This window comes from Talpa occidentalis, unplaced genomic scaffold (assembly GCF_014898055.3).
Source record: "Talpa occidentalis isolate TD23 unplaced genomic scaffold, MPIMG_talOcc4v2.1 talOcc4.6, whole genome shotgun sequence".
In the NCBI taxonomy this organism is placed as follows: domain Eukaryota; kingdom Metazoa; phylum Chordata; class Mammalia; order Eulipotyphla; family Talpidae; genus Talpa; species Talpa occidentalis.
Window position 1 is genome coordinate 42,552,069 of NW_023604972.1, and position 20,976 is coordinate 42,573,044.

Sequence of the window (20,976 nt, forward strand, 5' to 3'; positions counted from 1 at the left end):
AGAGTGGGGAGCAGAACAGGCAGATCTACTGAAATACACTGCTGAGGGGAGCAGCAGGCAAGACAGGAGAGGTCTGCTACAACATGTGAGTTAGCTCCCTGGCTGGGATCGAACTCATGCTGCAGTGGCTGCAGATAGCTTCATAGTGCTGAGACTTAACTCCTGTGCAACCAGGGAGGCTCTCAAGGAGTTCTTGATCAATCTAAAATTTGTCTTCTCCACACTTGTATATCTTTTTTTCTCCTCTGCCCCATAGTCACCATCTTTCCCCCCCATTTTTTGATAAGTAAAATATTTTTACTTATCCCATATTCTATCTCCCTCCACTAGACTGTAGCTGCAGGTATATTTGAATGTTTTGTTTACAATGTATTCCCTGTGCCTGGAAGACTGCTTGGCACATACAGAGAAATTAAATACCTGAAAAATGAAGTAAGCAGAGAAATTCTTATTCTTAACAAACCAAACAAAATGGGGTGGGGGAAGCTTTTTTATATAAGCAGTTTTACAGGGGGAAATTCATGATATTAAATTTCCAAACATATTAAGCACTAAAATCCCTTTCATGTTCAAATTGTGCCTTCCTCTCATAAGAATATTGGCTCCATGAGGACGGAATTTTGGTCTGTTTAATTACAGCACAGACTTGCTTACAATAGGCTCTAATTCAACAAAATCTTAATGAATATTGAATCATTATTTGTAATATTGATTTTTAAATGTTTGAGATTATATTTGATTTTTTTCCCATTTTTCTCACTTGTAATTTTAATTTGCACATTTAGAGGATCAATACACTCCTCACAATTAACATTTAAGAAAATTCTATAGAATTCCCACATGCTATTGTTCCATTTTCTAGGAGGGTTACTTTAGAATTATAGCATTAATGAATCATCCTGTCCTAACTATCATTTAGTACATTGATTTTGTTCCCTTGGAGTCAAATTTTGGGGAAAGCAATTAAAAATACATTACCAAAGAAATGACTCACAAGCTGGGACTGGGAAATCTGAGGTTTCTCATTCCCCTCCCCAGGGGAATATTCAGTCGTCTTGACTGAATAAGTCAAGGACGAGACAGTCCTTATCCTCCTTCCATGGAACAGCAGGACCCAGAAACTGCTTCAGATATTGCCTCGAGAGAGTGTGTATGTGTGGTGTGTTGTTGAGACTAGCTGGTTTACATATATCTACTGAACATAATACAAGCCTCTATAAAACTTTGAGATTTGGTGGGGTGTGCTGTGGAAAACTACTCATTGTGGGGTCACCCAAGACAATGCTTCCTAAGTAAGTCCCCTTGTTCATTAAAACTGCTACCTACCAGTCTGAATAGCCTGCCTTTCTTTAGTCCATCCTTGCCTTCTGTACATAGAGGTCAGTTTCAGATTCACACTTGGGACACATCTGGGTTATGAAACATCATTGCTGTGGAATATTCCCTAAAAATTACAGTACCAGTAAAGTGCATGAACACTTTTATAGCTCTTGTTATTGAATGTCAGAGCAGCAGACAGAAATTTCTGGTTCCATTGGGATGCAATTCCTAATATGCTGAGCTGTGAGTTGCTATTAAAGCAAATGAAGTTTTACATAATCTTTTCCCCCAACAGCTACTGTTTCTGATAAAAGTGCACACTAAGGTGTGATACAAATATCCTTCAAATTATTTACTGTGTATAATTATTTATAATGTTTAATTAGAAATATTAGACTCTGGGTACAAGGCACTTAGAATTTGTTCCTGTATCTGAACAGAACCTAACTAAATCTTCCTTTGTGAAAACAAGTCTCCAAATGACCCAGGGGTTAGCTGTTTTATAAATAAAGTTTTATTGGAATACAGCCACGCTAATTTGTTAGCTTATTGTCTGCTTTCCTTCTATAAAAGCAGAGTTAAGCAATTGTGACAAAAACTGTATGGCCCACAAAGCCTAAAACATTTATTATCTAGCCCTTTGTAGAGAAAGTCTGCAAACTCACAAACCATATTAACATGGAATAACTGAATACCACAGTGGTCTTCTATAATTTTTATTATAGGCAGGATCTTTGATTATGAATGATACTTTGAAGGACTTTAGAATATAAAAGAAGAGGGGAATTCAGGAAAATAAAGTGTTGGGATAAAATCAGACAAGTTAATGGCACAATAGAAAGAGTGAAGCATTAGAAAAAATGTATTAGTATGTGAACAATTATAGCAAGGATGAATGCATCCTAAATACTACAACACCATATTTTAAAAGCATGTAACTTACCAGAGGAACAGTTTAAAGAACGGCCCCTGTACATTTATTAAAAATAAATTAGAAGACAATTTCATGTAGTTGTATAAAAGTCACTTTCTGATGCTCTTAATTTGCACTTCCCCATTACAACTTATAGCTACACCATCTGCCAAATGAAATTTATTATATATATATTTTTCTTTATTGAGTTAACATTGGTTTATAACACTGTATATGATTTAGGGGAACAAGTTCACACCTCAGAGGAACCTTTGAAGATGATTGGCTTATACATTCAATCATGTCCTTGAACAGAAGACCTGTATGAGGGTCATTCATTTGCACATTCACACAGTTACTGTGTGAGTACAATCAGGAAGCATCAGTCATTCTCTGAGAGTGGGTGACAACTGCAAAGAAGAGAGTTGCCTATAGCAAACCTTGGATGGTAAAAATTAAACAAGAGTCTGAAGAGTTTCTCAGGCAAAGAAAATATAACAAGGACATGTCATTTTTCTATGTCTACAGCTTTTGTGAAGAAATCTCAGAGTTGGAATTCTAAGATCACACAATATAAGATAGAGAGTAGGGAATAATAAATTAAGAAGCTGGCAAGAGCTTTATAAACCATTTGAAGCAGAGAGAATTCACCCTGCTGGCAATGGGCAGTCACTGAAGATTCTAGACAAGAGAAAGACATGATGATCTAAAGGTCACTAGGGAATTTATGGAAGACAGATTCCAGGGCAAGAAGATAAGATGGAGGCAGCAAGATGGATGGGGCCACTGTAACAGTCTTGGGGGTGAGGTGAGGGAACAAAGCTTTGCTGCATAGAAAGGACATCAAATGCCTCACATGTATCAAAGGATCTGAAGTCTAGAAGGGACATAAAGTACAGGGTTTAGGAAAACCAAAGTTAATTATTAAAGTACTATCTGGGCAGTCCCCTAGTCAAGAAAGGGGGCACTGAAAAATGTGCACTGTGACTTGTCAATAGTTAGTATAAGAGATTTTTCAGGGCCCACTTAAATGTTATACATGGACTTCCCTACCCCACCCCCAACAAAAAAGAATCTGTTAATCTTTTCTGCTGAGCCCCTAAAGACTTCCTCAACCCGCCTAATCTTTATTGCTAAGCATATTGCCCTAAGAAAGCTATTAAATGGATGATAAGACATGGATTCCATATCTAATCTTTTTACAAATTTGTGATGTCTGGAAGCAATAGGAATACTTAAGTAGACACAAGGTTCAAATACACTGAATACTTTATATATGATACAGATGAAATTAACTTACTATGAGCCTGAAATACTGCATCACAATATATAACAAGGGTTTTTAAAAAGTATTTTTAAAAATTGTTTCTTCTAGCCAGTTAAATAGAGTGATAAGATTGAGGAATTCATTTCTTGCAAGTACATAATTCATGGCAAACGTCCAAATCTTGCTAAAGGAATTCATAGAATCATAAGCTTCCCCAGGACAGGAGCTGTACCATGCACTGGCAGTGCAGGGAGAGGATCCAGTGGACACCCAGAATTATTCTTTACAGATCCTTTAAGAGTGCTAGCCAGGGAGAGACTCAGCATGGGGGTGCACAGGTGGATCATATGCGTGTAGGGGAGAACTCTGGGCTCCTGTTTCTTTAAGGCTTCCAGTTTGATTTTAATGAGTAATAGCAGCTTCTGAGTCAACTGGGAAGTGCTTAGGTGTACTGTGTACTTTGTCACCAGAATTGCAGCTGCTCAACAGATGGAAATTACCCATATTCTGATGTTTGCCATAATTATGTACTTACAAGAAATGAATTCCTCAATCTTATCACTCTATTTAGCCAGTTAGAAGAAACAACTTTTATTTGATTTTATAAAACTGCAATATGACTGGATAGAAGAGAGAATGGTGGGTGGGAGTTATGCTCTGCACCCACCCATATAGATGGGTGTCAAATATTAGCTGCAAATAAGAGTTCTCTCTAATGTCTTAATGATTTACAACACAATTAAGTAGATATCTGATTCCATCCCTGGAAACCAAAAAAAAAAAAAAAAAAACCCCAACACTTTTCCACTCTTTACTGATTGCTACAATTTGGATCCACAAAAGACAAACAAGATATATTGACATATGCTGGAGGCCAACACAAATTTCAGAGATTGCCACATGGCAAAAATAAACTTCAGGGGAAAATACAACCCAATGCAGCCCCCGAAAGGCACAGTTGGCCCTGGCAGTGCCTCCTGAGTTTGTGTTGCTTTTGCCTCTTGGAGACTTGCTGGAAAATGTTCAAGCTCCCGATCAGGCAGCATGGAACTGCATTATTAGGAGCAATATTCTGCTGTGCTTGCTACTACACTTAAGAGCAGGAATCTAAAATGGTTGAAAAAGTCTCTTCAAGGAGATGAAAATCAGGCACTATAAAAACATTAACTTGTTCTCTTACACATTTAATTCCCCCTTGCTGATTTTGTTCATAATGTTAGGTTTTAGCAATGAGATTAGTTAACATTGTCATGTTGTGTTCAAAACTTAATATATTTTTTTTATTAACTATGAATTAAACATGTTAAGGAAACAAATTGACCATTTGTTGGGAGTTTAGATTGTGATTTTCATTTTATGTGTGGTAATTCTGTATGCTTTCCAAACTCTACATAATAAGTATTTTATATGTTCATAATATTTTTCACAATTTTACTTCGTTAAAAAAAACACATTACAAGCCCCCATGTTTTTTGGAAAGATGGAACCAAGAAATAGGAGAGCAACAGAAAAAAGAAGTAGTCTTCCATTAATCCTTTTGCCAAGACAAAGCATCATTCCACAATACACCAAGCAATAGCAAAATTATCGTTTTTTTCAATAAGATTTGTTTATTTATGCACACAGGAACTGGGGTACAGGCCAGAGGTACAGGGGTGAGAGGATTCACCAGAAATAGAACAGGCAGATTGACAGAAATATACTGTTGAGGGGAGCAGCAGGCAAGACAGGAAAGGTCTGTTGCACTATGTGTGTCACCTCCCTGGCCGGGGATCAAACTCATGCTGAAGTGGCTGCAGACAGCTTCATAGTATAAGACTTATCCTTGCGCCACCAGAGAGGCCCCAATAGCAAAATTATCCTAATTACTTTATCCTGTTACTGTTCACCTAAATTCTAGAGTTAAAACTGTGAAACTTCTGCAGCTTCAATTTCAGATCTTTTTTGCCTTTGGCCTCATCTCTGACTTGAATGATAAGGAAAGAAGAATGCCTTTCAACCTTTGCATAGAGCTCTTTCACAGCTAGCAAAGTAGGTGATTCACATTTCCAATGCAAATGAAGGGATTTGTTTCTGCCTTCTGAAAGCTGAGAAGTTGGAAGAGAAGGGCTACCTTTATTGAAGAAAAAATGCAGACCTTAAATTGGTAGGGAATGCTGAATTTTTTTAATATTTTATTTTTATTTTTACGTAGAAGAACTGGGGTACAGGCCAGAGGTGCAGGGTGTGAAAGGATTCACCAGAGACAGAGTGGGGAGCAGAAAAGGCAGATCTACTGAAATACACTGCTGACGGAGCAGTGGGAGAGACAGGAGAGGTCTGCTGCACAGTGTGGGTTAGTTCCCTGGCAGGTGATTGAACTCATGTTGCAGTGGCTATCGATAGGTTGATATTGCTGAGACGTTAACACCCTGTGCCACTATGGAGGCCCAGGAACATTGTGTTTTTATATTTATAACTCTCCTGACTTCTTTTAAATGCAATGCCCTTGTTGAGAAGGCAGGTTTTCTTTGCTAGAGTACCAATTATGACTGCTGGCCATTGGGATGGCGGTTCTTGTGATGTTTCCTTTATTCTTCTAAGCAGTTCTATCTTTATTTATTTATTTATTTATTTTTTAAACATTTTTTTTTATTTATTTTATTTTTTTTTTAATTTTATTTATACAAGCACTGGGTACAGTCAGAAGCGCGGGAGGGTGAGAGAATCCACCAGAGCCAGAGCGGGGAGCAGAGCAGGCAGAAGGACCGAAGTACACTGCTGAGGGGAGCAGCGGGCGGCAGGAGAGGTCTGCGCGCCATGTGGGACCCTCCTCCGGTGGCCGGGGAGCAGCCGGGGATCGAACCGGCGCTGCAGAGGCTGCGGGCAGCTTCGCAACCCAGCGCTCAACCGCTGCGCCACCGGGGTGGCCCAGCAGTTCTATCTTTAGACCCTAACTTCCTCTCTGGTGCTGACAACTGATAAATAAAAGGGACCTAGGAGTCTCATGCAATTTGTCAGTAATCTAATCAATAAGGTAACATAACCAGACTTGTCTAACCCCACCACATATTTGCCCTGATTGCTTTTGGCCATTTTGTGACTTTCATATTTTCTAAGACATTCATCTTTTCGGGATTATCCCGATTAAAAATGACCCTGGGACCATTCATGGATACAGGTGCCAGCTTTTTTCAGGTCCTCAACTACTAATATGGTCAGAACTAAACCAAGAGCAATAACATGGCCTTAGAGGCCACACTACTGCATTTCCCAGGGCCATGAAGATGGACTGTGTAAAGGCTAAAGAAATATTTCTATTTTATTCCAGAATGAGGACGCTTAAACATCAGTGCCTGATGAATACCTGGGGGTCTTCTTAAAAGAATAGCTATTCCAGAAATATCAATAACTTGTGACTGACTATCCCTAGATTACCTAGCACCCCCCGATCTGAGAATGAAGACGTTCTCCACACTCTGTTTTTTCCTATATAATCTTCCTTCGCTAGCCATTCTAAGAGGCAATCTGTTCTTGAGTACTGGCTCTATGTCCTCCTGATGTGGCACTGATTGCTGAGAAAATGCTTCCTTTGTGAAAACAGTCTCATGGTGCAGTTTGGCCTTCTGAGTGCAAGCGATATGACCTAGTTAGGTCAGTAACACTAGGTCTCAGAAACAAAAGGATTTTAAATTAAAGAATAATTTCACAGTGTTAAAAAAAATTAAGTGAGGGCTAGTTAGTAGATGCAAAACAAGGAAAAATACCTAAAACATTTTCTTAATAAGGAAAACTGCATTCTTTAACAGAGGAAGTTTATTGACTCATAACTACATCATTAGCTGTTAAGACATGAGAGTGGTAGTAGAAAAGAAGCAGTAGTAGAAAATAATAAAAGAAGTTGTATTACTTTTTAGAATGTTAGGGTTTTTTTTTTTTTTTAAGGATTGATTTATTTATCCATACAAGAGCTGGGGTATAGGCCAGAGGTGTGTGTGTGTGTGGCAGGGTGGGGGTGTGTATGTGTGAGAGGATTCACCAGAGACAGAGTGGGGAACAGAACAGGCAGACTGAATGAAATACACTGCTGAGGGGAGCAGTGGGTGAGACAGGAGAGGTCTGCTGCACCGTGTTTGTAGCTCCCTGGCCTGGGATAGAACTGCAGATAGCTGCATAGCGCTTTGTCTTAACCCCTTGCGCCCAGAAATGTTAGTGTTTCTGAAGATAGTTCAAATGTGCTCTGTATGATATCTGGTTTTTAATTCCTTTTTAAGGTATTAGTATTTGACATTTTAACATAGTAACATGTTTTCCAATAACCTCAAAGGAAGGGAGACATCTATTTCTTTCCCTCTATGGTTTGGCTTCTAAAGATTTTTATGAATTTTTTTTTTTTTAATTTACAACTTAATATTCCAGTTGGGAACTATCTTTTTTTAAAATTTACTTTTTCAATGAAATACCCAAAGGTACCCATCCCCTCATAGCCCCAAATGTCCAGCCAAACAGGGTTGGGCCAAAGAGGGCTGCTAAGACCTGAATGTTTGCCACAAGTCTAAGGTACCTTCTAGCAGAGAACCACAAGAAAGGGCAGAAGGAGCCAGGCAAGTCTGGAAGGAAATCAAAGTACAAATCAAGGTAACAGTTGCCTTTGTCAGCTTCCTCAAGGGTCTCTCAGTCTCTTTCAAGTGTCTCTGCATGTCTTGGCGCCAACAGTCTCCCTCTGTGTCCACAAAGCCCAAGGCTGAGAAGCAAGCACAGCGTCCTCATGCCTCTCTGCTCCACATGCCTTCTCCCAGTCTTCTCTCCAAATATCCTCTCCCTCGTCCTTCCTAGCCTCTCCTTGCCACCTCACCATTAGGTGTGGCAGGGAAACTGGAAGCTCTCCTTTCTGTGGCAATTACACTGTTCTGGTCATATGTAATTATTTTAGTTTTATTTGGGATGACCACTTACTTCCATCTGTAATTTGCCAGTGGAAATATTTTTCTTCCCCTAAAAGAATAATGTCACTTTGATTCTAAGTTCCCAAGAGCTATAAGAATCAACTGCGAAGTGTTATGTCTGGATAGCAGCATCAGAATCATGTGAAGAGATGTTGGAAATGTAAATTCTCAGAACTCATCCCAGTTTACTCAATAAAAAACTTTGAAACCTGTGTCTCCACAAGCCCTTCATGTGAGCCTGGTGCTAGCTCCAGTTTTAGAAACACCTATCTGTATACCCCTAAGTTTTGTCTTGTTCACATGTAAGTAAAGTGAAATAATTCAGGAGAAATATGTTTTTACTCATATGTGGAATACAGAGAAACAAAACTAAGGGTTAGACTGGCCAAACTAAGGGCAAGTGCTAGAAGTCTTATGGAACTGATGCTGCTGCTGGGGAACAGGAGGGTGTAGTGTAAGTGTGGGGAAGGGTGCACAATGGCCTATGGTGGAGGATTGTGGATGCCTTGGTGGTGGGTGTGGTATGGTAACATATATCTGAAGAGGTAGGGGTTCTACATTTCTCAACATATACAGTGTTGTAAATCAACATTCCCTTGATAATAATAAAAAAGTAAAACACGTAAATATCTAAAATTAATTAAGAGGAAAAAAAATAACAATAACACAGGATCACGTGATGAAGTGCATTGAAGAAGATATTTTAGAGTGTGTGAGCAAGACACCAAAAACATTAAACTGAAACCGCAAACGTGGGAAGGAGCCAACCATGTGAAGAGTCAAAGTGAGTGTTCTAGGTGAAAGATGCTAATATCATGTCCTGTCTACAGGACTAAGTTTGTCATATTTGAAGGAGAGAAAGAAGGGAAGCGTGGTTCGAGATGAAGTTCCAGGTGTCCTTCTGGCCAGATCATCTCAGGCCTTAGAGACTTCTTATGGTATAGAGCTGGCAATAGGAACACTTGCAGGCTCAAGCAGGCTGTTGTGACTATAATAAAAGGGACATTTTGACTGCTGGAAAGAAGGCACTATAGGGAGGGGTTGGATGCAGCTCACTTAGAGGCTCTTGCAGTTATTCAGGCAAGAGAGAATGAAAGCTTGCACTGGATGGTGAGAAGTGGTTGGCTGTTGGAGGTAAAGTTGATTGCTATGGGTCTTGTATAAAGGTAAGGGAATGAAGCAATTAGGTTGCTATTTAGCTCATATTGCGTTCTTGTTTCTCATTCTTCCATGATTTAAATTTCCTTTCAGGTTTTTCTAATAGAAGTCTTACAGGTTTGCTGAAAACTAAACACAGGTGTGCCACATAACACCCGTCATTACTGTAGCAGATGCAGGCTGGCTGTAAAATAACACCCTCTGTGTATGAGCAACTTGAGAGGCTTTTGTGCTTGTTGAGGTTGACTACCTTGACTTCACAGTCTAATGCCCCTTGTTCTCTTCGGAATGGGATATGATCTACCTATTCCTTTAATGAAGTCTTCCACCTACTTTAGTGATATACCTTTCAGCATTCTAGAACACTGCTATTATTACTAGAGGGTCTGGAACAACAGGCAGGCAGAGTCATAAATGAGCATGCGCGAGACAGGAGCCGTTCTTATGCAAGGCTCCTCCCGTGTTCTTCCATTATGCTGCTATGACTCTGACCACTGATTCTCTCACATTAGAGAAATTAAAAAGAAGTGGTCTCCTTGTTTCTATTCTGGGCATCCTCCATCTATTCCCCATACTTTATCCAGAGTCTATCCAACCTATCTAATCATATAGCCTACCTTACTGAACATCCCCCAATGTCTTCCCATTGCTCTTGCAATAAACACCCCAAATTCTTATCAGAGCAGGTATAGTTCTGCTCAGTCTTTCTCTTGCCTTCTTTAGCCTCCTTTCCAGAGTTGGTGTTCCCTTTGTCCTGTACATCAGTCACACTGGGAATCATTTTGTTGCTGGCTCTGACCATTAGGATTTTGGATAGACACTTGTGTCAGTCATACTTTGCTGCCCAATCCCTTTAACCTTGCTAGTTCCCTCATCATTCAGATCTCTGGAACCCTGTGCTAACAGGGTCCTTATTCTCTAATAACAGGCTTTCTTTCCTTCAGAACACTTGCCTCAGTTTTCCAGGCCTTTATATCTGTATTTCTCAACCTTTGTTGAAACCAGACCACTAGCATCTGCACCTGAAGAGAACTTGTTAGATAGGCAAATGCTCATCTATCCCAGACTTACTGAATCAGAACTCGGAATGAGGCCTAGCATCTTTCTTTTAATAAGCTCTCCAGCTTATTCTGATGAAAGTTCAAGTTAGAGATCTGTATTTTCAGATGGCAACAAGCATAGGTCTCTCTTTTTTTTCCATAATTTTTTATTAAAGATTTATTTATTTTTATACAAGAACCAGGGTACAGGCCAGATGTGTGGGAGGGTGAGAGGATTCACCCAAGACAGAGCAGGGAACAGAACAGGCAGACTGACCGAAATACACTGCTGAGGGGAGCAGTGGGCGAGACAGGAGAGGTCTGCCACACCATGTGGGTATCTTCCCAGCTGGCCAGGATGGAACCCGCACTGCAGTGGCTGCGGACAGCTTCACGGTGCTGCGCTCAACCGCCTGCGCCACCAGGTAAGCCCAGTATCTTTTTGCTCAAAATTTCATGCACAAACTTCCAGTACAGTTTCTGGATTCATAATATGCTCTCAGTAATTATTTGTTTAGGGAATAAAATATAGAAAATTGAATCCTCAGCTACTTTTAGGGAGATATAATCTTTCACTAGAGCAGCTAAGATATCCAGAAATTCAAGTAAATATATTACACGCTGTAAGTGTAATATATTTCTAGAATCATTGAATTTTGACTTCATCAGACTCTCTATTAATAAACATGTCCAGTGGATCTTAAGCAGACAAATGATCTCATTGTTTTTTTTTAATTTATTTAATGAGCTGAAGTGTGGTATAATTTTTGGGGGGAAGTAACAGTCATTGATAAACTTAATAATTCTTGACAATGTACTCATTGAAAAATATCTGATAGAAAGAAAATGTAATAAATGACCTTTTCACATATCTGGGGGTGACAATGACCTTTTTGTGATATAGTAATAGATGTGATATCCAATTTTTCATAATGAAAATTTTTCATAGGCCCTCAAACATGAATAATGGAATTTCAAAATTTTATTTTATTTTTTTTTAAGATTTATTTATTTATACAAGAACCGAGGTTCAGGCCAGATGCACGGGAGGGTGAGAGGATTCACCAGAGACAGAGCGGGGAACAGAACAGGCAGACTGACAAAATACACTGCTGAGGGGAGCAGTGGGGGAGACAAGAGAGGTCTAGAGCTGTGCCATGTGGTATTCTCCCCGGCTGGTGGGGATCGACCCACACTGCAGAGGTTGTGCACAGCTTCACAGTGTGGGCTCAACCGCCTGCGCTACCAGGGAGCCCCTTAAAATAAAATTTTAAAAACAATCCTCACATAGAAAAATTTTCCTTTCTTAAGGTGGTGGTCCTAAACATGTCTTGGACTTTTTTGATTCTGTCTTCTTTTAAAATCTTGACTCCTTATAAAAATATGTCAGAGGGCTTCTGTGTCCTTTTATTAAAGACTTCTTAGTCCATAAACCCTCAGGAGAGTGGTGCCCTCTCTTCACAAACCTACCTACTGGGCTCACGTGGGGTTTGCTCCTGTTCCTTTGATCAAGAGAGACCCTGGCGGTGGAACCAGGGCAAATATTGCCCTCTGGCTCTGCCAGTCAGGTAGGTGCAGCCTGTGGCACACTGGCTCTTTGTGATGACTTTGTGCTGAAGGGTGCAGGTGGCTGGTTCCTTTGTCTCAGCAATCAATGTGCTTGGAAAAAGAAACTGGAATAATTCACTTTCTGCTAAAACTTATTACATCATGCTAATTAAAGTTATTTATTTACTAGGGACAGGGATGTGCATGAGTCTTTTGGGCCTGTGTTAGGAGCACAGTAGCCTGAAAGGATGGTTTTAAGTTTCTAAGTAGGGGAAAATGTCTAACAGGTTCTGAGAGTGAAATTTGATCTCCATTCTACAACTGGATTTGAACTTTTTTCAAATACGGGGTTGGCATTTACTCATCTCTACAGTGCCCTGATTTCAGTCTAGTACCTGAAATAGTACTTGGAGAGCAGCCATATGGAATATTTTAAACTTTTGTATTTTTATTTATTTATTTTTGAACAGTTTACCACTTTTTTTTTTTTTTAATTTATTATTTATTTATACAAGCACTGGGTACAGTCAGAAGCATGAGAGGGTGAGAGAATTCACCAGAGCCAGAGCGGGGAGCAGAGCAGGCAGAAGGACCGAAGTACACTGCTGAGGGGAGCAGCGGGCGGCAGGAGAGGTCTGTGTGCCATGTGGGACCCTCACCGGCAGCCGGGGATCGAACCGGTGCTGCGGAGGCTGCGGGCAGCTTCGCAACCCAGCGCTCAACCGATGCGCCACCAGGGAGGCCCTAAACTTTTGTATTTTTAAACTCAGCTCACTCACAATATTTACCACGTCAAGCAGCAAAGCAACTAGACAGCAACTAGAACCTCAGTCATTTGAGCCATGACAGCAACTAGAACCTCAGTCATTTGAGCATGAAGCTAACATATGGCAACTTTGCACCCAGAGAAGTTTCTAAACTCAGAGAATTCTCATCCAGTAGTAAGACACAAAGGTTACACTGTCTACTGTGCCTTTAAAATCAAGACCTCTTAATTTTTTTGATATATGAAGTTCTCATGAAATTTGCTGAAACCAAGTTTCCCAATAAGCAGTACTATTTTCCTATTAAATTCCGTTACATACACATTTCTGTATGCGGTAAAATTAAAATCCCTTAAAAAGTTGTTAATTTCTAGGGCCTCCCTGGTGGCACAAGGGGTTAAGCACAGCACTATGAAGCAATCCACAGCCTCTGCAGCACGAGTTTTATCCCCGGCTGGCCAGGAGAGACCCATGTGGTGCAGCAGACCTCTCCTGTCTTGCCCGCTGCTCCCCTCAGCAGTGTATTTTACTCAGTCTGCCTGTTCTGTTCCCCACTCTGTCTGTGGTGAATCCTCTCACCCCCCGTATCTCTGGCCTGTACCCCGGCTCTTGTATGCATAAATAAATCTTTAAAAAAAAAAGTTGTTAATTTCTAGAACAATGCCTCCTACAGAGTAAGAGAGGAATAACTACTTGTTAAGTGAATAAATGAACAGAAATGTTTGTCAGACTTGTGACATTTTGGTTATCACAGGTGGCTAGTTATAATATCTGGAGACTCATAAAGATCTCCCCAGGATTCTACAAAATTTGCTTATGTCAGGAGGTCAGTTTTCAAAATTAAATACTTTCCTTTTCTCAGCAATGGTGCTTAGTCTTTACATGCAGTAGAATCATGTAAAGCCCAGGACCTGCCTTGTTAATAAGCATCTGATTGGAGTCCTGGTGGGAACCCATTTGTAGAAATGCTATCTTTAAGTCTGGTGTTTGTGAAATGCTATAATATTTTATTTTACCATCAGGGAGCTCCAATTAATACTTGGAATCTGGGCCTCCCCTGGTGGCACAGTGGTTGAGTGCTGGGCTGTGAAGCTGCCACAATGTCTGCAGTCTCGGTTAGATCCCCGGCCACCGGCGAGGGTCCCACATGGCGCACAGACCTCTCCTGCCGCGCCCGCTGCTCCCCTCAGCAGTGTACTTCAGTCCTTCTGCCTGTTCTGCTCCCTGCTCTGGCTCTGGTGAATCCTCTCACCCTCCCGCACTTCTCCTGTACCCAGTGCTTATATGAATAAATAAATAAATCTTTAAAAAAAAAAAAAAAACAAACTTAGAATCTAAGGTTTGAAAAGGGACCTGGCTATAGAAGATAAACTGCAAGTCCTCAATTTGGTCATTCAAAATATGACATGAAATAAGGATCACCAGAATTGTAGACTCTTCTTTGGAAATATATTCCCCTAAGATATGTCAGTACATTTGCTTGAACAAATGTAGTGCCATAACCTTCAGTCATAATGTATTAATCCCTTTCTTATAAAATAACTCCCTGTACTGTTTTGTATAAGAAGAGAAAGGAAAGTAACAAAATTTGGGAAGCTTTATGTATTCCTGTTTTATAATTGGCCTACACTATGATATGAATCCATGATGCTCCAAGTATCATCTGTGGTCATTTTATATTTTTCTAATTAACTTCCCTTTTAAGTTTTTCGTATGTGAAAGCAAATATTTTTTGGCTAGTTCTGCTTTTCTAATCTTTTCATATGTGTCCAAATAAAAAATGAACATTTATGTTTTACCTAAAATTATTTCAGGTACCAAAGTCATCCAGGTACCCCTTCATGGGATACAGTCAGAAAAAGACACTAGGCCTTACCATCACAATATTTACATTCTACTTTGGCAAATCAAGCATCTGTGTATGAAATAATTAAGACAGGCCAGGAGGACTTAAGTTGTTGGTGGGAAGGGAAAGTCACCAAAAATTTTTAGGAGACTAATTTCTAATATTTTAGAGCAATAACATTAAATTTATTTTTTTGCTTTGACATAGTAATTTCACTTCTGTACACTAATTTTATATATTAAAAAAATGGGGCCATCTCAAAGATCAAAATGAGGGAAAGGATCACAATATTTCTATATCCTTAAATACTACAATGTCATTAAAATAAACTTTAAGAAAGACGCTTGAATGGTATGGGAAAATAGTTGCAATGTAATGCCAGGTGTGTAAAATAAGATACAGTATGATCTCAACTATGTAAATAGAATTCATAGAAGTTGGAAATTAAACTTTTTTCTGAGTGGTGAGATAATAGATAACTTTTATTCTTCAATCTCATATTTTTATAGATACCTGAGGATGACATTTTCTCAACTTATAATTATCTGAATATATAAAATATAATAATTTATTAAACAACTATATTTCATAGTTAGGCAATAAATATTTTTAAGGCAAAAATAAACAAGTAATTAATATGGGCTAATTAAAATCATACTGTAGCTGAGGAAGGATTCCATGAGAAAAGTGAGGAATCAAGACTAGGAAACTTTTAAATAATACAAAGGCAACAAAAAATGATTTGGTAATGACCAGTGTGTGGAGTAAGTGCCTATTTTCGGTAAAAATTCCTGATGCTCATACTGTGATTACACTGATGAACAAAAGAAGGGAATGTGGAGATCCACGATGAAAATTTCCCATTGAATATTCATGGTTACGTGAGATCGACATGAATTAATTTGAAACAGAATAAATCACTTTATGAAGATGAAGAAAAGCCTTCTAAGAGAAAGAATTGAAGGACAGAAAGAACCTAGAGATTGAAAAAGAAACAAGCAGATAAATGGTGGGGATCTGCATTACAGGAACACCCCTAAAAGAAGACAAGAGTAGGTAGGGCTCTTTGGTGACATTTGCTTGAGTTTTTGTCAGAGAAGATTCTGACTCATGGAGATGTCAGTGAGTATAGATAGGGACTATGGTTTTGCTATCTGGGTTACCTGGTTACCTGTGGAGAGTAGATTTTAATCTGATCATAAAAGTGAGGTCTAAAAGTCTGAGATAAGGGGCCTCCCTGGTGGCACAGGGGTTAAAGTCTCAGTGCTATCAAGATATTGCCAGCCACTGCAGCATGAGTTCGATCCCATGCTAGGGAGCTAACCCACATGGCTCATCAGACCTCTCCTATCTCATCCCCTGCTCCCCTCAGCAGTGTATTCCAGTAGATCCACCTGTTTTGTTTCCCACTGTGTCTGGTGAATCCTCTCACCCCCACACCTCTGGCCTGTACCCCAGTTCTTGTATGCATAAATAAATAAAAATAAACCTTTAAAAAAATAAAAGTCTGAGATAAGGTCCTGATTTCTTCAGGAATCTAGTAGGTAAAGAGCTGCTATATTACAGCTAAAGTAGATGAAGGGAAAGCAGTTGTAACTATGGTGAGAGGTGGGTCCCAGGAGTAGGTTAGCAATGTGCTGGCAGAGGCAGTTGGGAATCATGATTTGCGAGCGGAACTGAGTCAGAGTTGAGTAACAGGAAAATACCACATGGGTTTGTACACTCTTCTCTTATGCTGTGTACTGTTTCTTCTCTAAACTTCCCTCTCAGTGCAATAAGCTGTTTTTCCTGGTTGGCTTAACTTCAACTGCGCAGAAGGCACTTAGGCAAAAGGACACTGGTGCAGATCACAGTGTCCTTAGAGACACCTCTCTCCTCTCTTAATTTTCTTTGAGAGGAGGCAAATGAAGTCAGGGGTCCTGTTGGGTCTGCTTAAGTTGTTAGCTGTACCTTGTTCTTCACTATCTATCACTCTTTTGTGAGTCCTTATTTCATTCCCAGTCTCTGCATTCTCTCCATTATTTATCTATCCTGAACCCATTTGCCTCCTGCTTCTCTTGCAGAACACTCACATTCTCTTTTCTTTCATCTTCATCTTCTCTTCCCAAATGATCATGTTTCATTCAGGTCCTTTCAACAATGTATGTCCCGCTACCTCTAACCACTCTCTAGCATCTGTTCCGCTTACCTTTTATTTTATGTGATTATTACCTTCTCTGACCTTCTTTATCTGTCATCTGTAATTAATATATTTAAAATGAATTTCTCAATATTTCATTACAATTTTATATCTCCTTAACTTCCCTCATCTCCTATTATATTCATCAATACTTCAGTTATTTTGACATCCCAAAGTAGTATCATATATATATATATATATATATATATATATATATATCTGTGTGTGTGTGTGTATGTGTGTGTGTATATATATATATAACCTACTGTATTACCCACTATAAACTTTTCTTCCTCTCTGTTCAGGCTACATATTCACCCTGCCCTTTTTCCACCCAAGGTGTTTCTGTTTTGATTTCTTGTTTTCCATCTCCATTTCATTCTTTTAACCTTGGACCTTGAGTCTCTTTTATCTACATTTATTCCCTGGGAGATCTTATTCAATCTCATGTCTAGGACTGAACTCCCCAAACCTGCTCCTCCTGTAAACTTTGTATCAGAAAATGTTGACTTCATTCTTCTATACCAAAACTCTTGGGATCATCCTTGTGTATTCTTTCTCTTACACCCCATATTTAAACCTCTAGGAAATCTGATTGTTTTTCTGTTAAAGTATATCCAGAATCTGATCATTCCTTTTTTCTACCTCTCTATAATACCACCCTGTTTCAAACCACCATCATCTCTAACCTGGGTTATCAGCTTCTTGAGCTGTTTCTATTCTGTTTTCACTGTTATGCTCTCTTCAGATAGTTCTTGACACAGCAGACAGACTGATCATGTCACTCATGTACTCAATATCTGTCAATGGTTTTTCATCTCCAACATAGGAACGATGAGGTCCCACAATGGCTATAAGACCCTACATGTTCTGGCTCATTTAAGGCTCTGACCCAACTTCTCCTACAGTCCTTCCTACTTTCCTTCCCAACACTGGCTCCCCCCCACCTCTACAGGCAGGTACCTGCCTGGGGCTCTGAACTTGCTGTCCCCTTTGCTGGAATGCTCCCAATCAGATACCTGCAGAGCTTGCTAGCTCACTTCCTTCAAATTTTTTCTCTTATGCTGAATCTCACTGAGGCCTTCCTTGGGCTGTTTTATATGACATTATAACTTCTCCTACTTTCTACACCCCCCACTCAATCCATTCTCTCCCTCTTTATTTATTCTTCATACCTTTCAGGTTCTAATAGTACACTGTTTACTCATTTATCTTACATATTGACTGTATCCTCCTTTTATGAAGTGGTTCCATGAAGGTAAGAGTTTTACATGAAGGTAAAGGTTTTGTTTGGTTTACTGCTAAATGCTTAATACCTACATGAGTACTAGCCATGGTGAGAAGTTACTAAGAAATGAATAAGTGAATCCTCTTTCACTTCTATGTCTTTTTCGGGCCTCTTATATTTCATGCTAACCTTCCAGTTGTGACTTTAACCCCATTTTTGACCATATTTATTCCCGCTGCTTTTCTGTTGCCCAGTCCTTTATAACTTACACCTAGTTTCCTCTGTCACTTCTTTGGTTTGTTTCTCTTCCCTGAGTAAAAGACATGGTAATGGTTCAGTGGTGCATACTTTTTTTTTTTTTTTTTTAAAGCTTCTCAGTTTCTGCTTTGGCTCAGCAAGGCTCAGCTCTCAAAATCTTTACTCTCATATTTTTCAAATCTCTGTTCTATTATTCACAAACATACATGATATTTGCTGCATATAAGAAAACAGCTTAGGGGCCTCCCTGGTGGCGCACAGAGTTAAGAGGCAACCTATGAAGCTGTCCGTAACCACTGCAACACAAGTTTGATCCCCAGTCCCAGAGCTACCCACATGGCGCAGCAGACCTCTCCTGACTCACCTGCTGCTTTCCTCAGCAGTGTATTTCAGTCAATCTGCCTGTTCTGTTTCCACTCTGTCTCTGGTGTATCCTCTCACCCCTACCTCTGGCCTGTACCCCAGTTCTTATATGCATAAATAAATAAATCTTGGAAAAAAAAGAAAACAGCTTAAGGTGCTGGCCATATATAGTATGACCTATTTTCAAGAGGGAAATAGAAAAAGTGAAGTGTGTCCTGTAGGACAACGGCAGATGACTGGGCCAGAAACACCTATTTTTGGGCTATTTCTTGGACTATAACTTTGATGAGAAGCCTTCAATCCACCACTTCATGCTGCATCTATTAAAATAGAAATGTAGCTTTTAGTGATATTAGATCACTGTTTATGAAGCATGAGTGTTTCATGAGAGAATATGGTTAGCAACCTGTAGGAACATATTTACTCAATTTCTTATTCAAAGTTTCAGCTGAAGATTTCTATTTTTGGTCTTGTGGGTCATATATCTTACTTAGAATGACATAATGTTGGAGTATAAGCCACAAATGAGTGGTGAGTGGAATAACATATAATACGGGTATACCTGGTAATGAACGTCCTCTCATTGATGAAGATCCAAGAAGAGTACTGGTGAGCCATCATAGTTATCTTTTTCTCCTTTTTGAGATCATCTGAGGATACCCTAAAAATTTAGAATAATATTAATTGTATGTTCCTGTGATATAGCCATACACTAGTTTCTGACTTAAACTGAATTTTGTGTTGTGTGCCTAGTGTATAAAAGTATTTGGGGAATGTTTCAAAGTGTTTTACAGATGGGCATGGGAGTTGGGTCAGGAATGGAAGGAAATAGAAGAATTTTTTAACATGTGCCTGCTATGGATCTTCCACTCTGGTGGTGGGCTGGTTTGTAGAGGGTGTCTCATTTAATCCTCAGACCATGCCAGCAGGCAGCTATGGTGTTGTCTCTATTTAAAACACCTTAGTAACTAGAGGAACACATAATTTGAAACAAGGTCTAAATGTCAACAAAACCTTTACTTTGTCATCTTTACCAAATTGTTACTGCAGTTTGAAAAAGGTAAGACAAATTATTTTGACCCTCTCTGAATTGATTTATTCTAAGAGTCGTTTCAAGTATTTTCTCCCCATGCCTGAGGGAATTTATATTGAGGATGACAAGTTCTCCAAAACCTTCAACTGTAAGAAAGTAAGGTTAGAGTTGAGAGTTTGAATTCTAACTCATTTTGAGTCAGTTTCTAAAATGGCATTCTCTAAACCTTTTCAGAATTTCAATAATCACTTAACAATGTATTTTGGGAATAAGTAATAATGTGTTTTTTCTGCCCCCTGCCCAATTCCATATAAATTTAAAGATTTTTAAGATATTTTCCTTTGTTCTGATTACCTATTATGTGCTTATGAGAAAAAATCCATTTCATCTCTTGATATCAATTTCCCATTTTAAATTGAACATTTAGATTCTTCATATAATTTATGGAAAATCAGTAGTAAATAAAGAGAAACACAAAATTTAATATTTGCAATCTTTAAAAACAGGTGATATAGAGAGCATTTGAAGAAATATTAGATGAGCCAGAAATATATAACTTGACATATGGTCCACTCCTTGTCATCAGTTTGAGAGACTGACAAATGTAAGATAGAGAGATAGAGGGGCTAGGCAGACGGGCATGGAGCAGTATTTCTAAGAAAGCATAACACATACCACAATGTTGGTTCAAGATAAATGCTAATGACTTGCAAATGTATAAGTGAAATTCTGATTCAAGTTCGTGCTGATCATCACTTTACAGCTGATGGCTGTGCTAGCTATATTCCTGGTAATGACTATATCTAGTATGTCCAGATTCACCATATCTCCTGTTAAAAGGAACCCTATTTCTGAAGTTTTAGTATGTGATTTGGAATACATTCGAAGGACTTTTTTCATTTTTCAATTTATCTGCAGTGCTGATATGACCAGGTTTTTCTATTTATCTTCCTTTTCCATCTCTCCATAAATGCACAGATGTGCTTGGGTGTTTGAAATTGCTGTTTCCTGGTTCAGAGCTTTCTTTTTATTGAGAAGCATACAAAGGAAAAAAAGCAAAGACACAAGAGGAATTCTGCCTGGCTGGAATGGTGTTTCTGAAGTCTTACTGGCTTTATACGCTATAATAACATT

The 20,976-nt window shown here is 39.1% G+C and overlaps 1 protein-coding gene across 1 annotated transcript in view; it reads right to left on the reverse strand.

Moving 5' to 3' along the window:
• RASSF6 (Ras association domain family member 6) overlaps positions 1–20,976 on the reverse strand; it is a gene marked incomplete at its 5' end in the record, with an annotated part of 49,836 nt that overhangs the window by 18,327 nt on the left and 10,533 nt on the right. Inside the window, one exon of the mRNA XM_054688204.1 lies at positions 19,372–19,470. Within this exon, the coding sequence (XP_054544179.1) occupies positions 19,372–19,470 (99 nt within the window). The remainder of the gene's footprint in view (positions 1–19,371; positions 19,471–20,976) is intronic.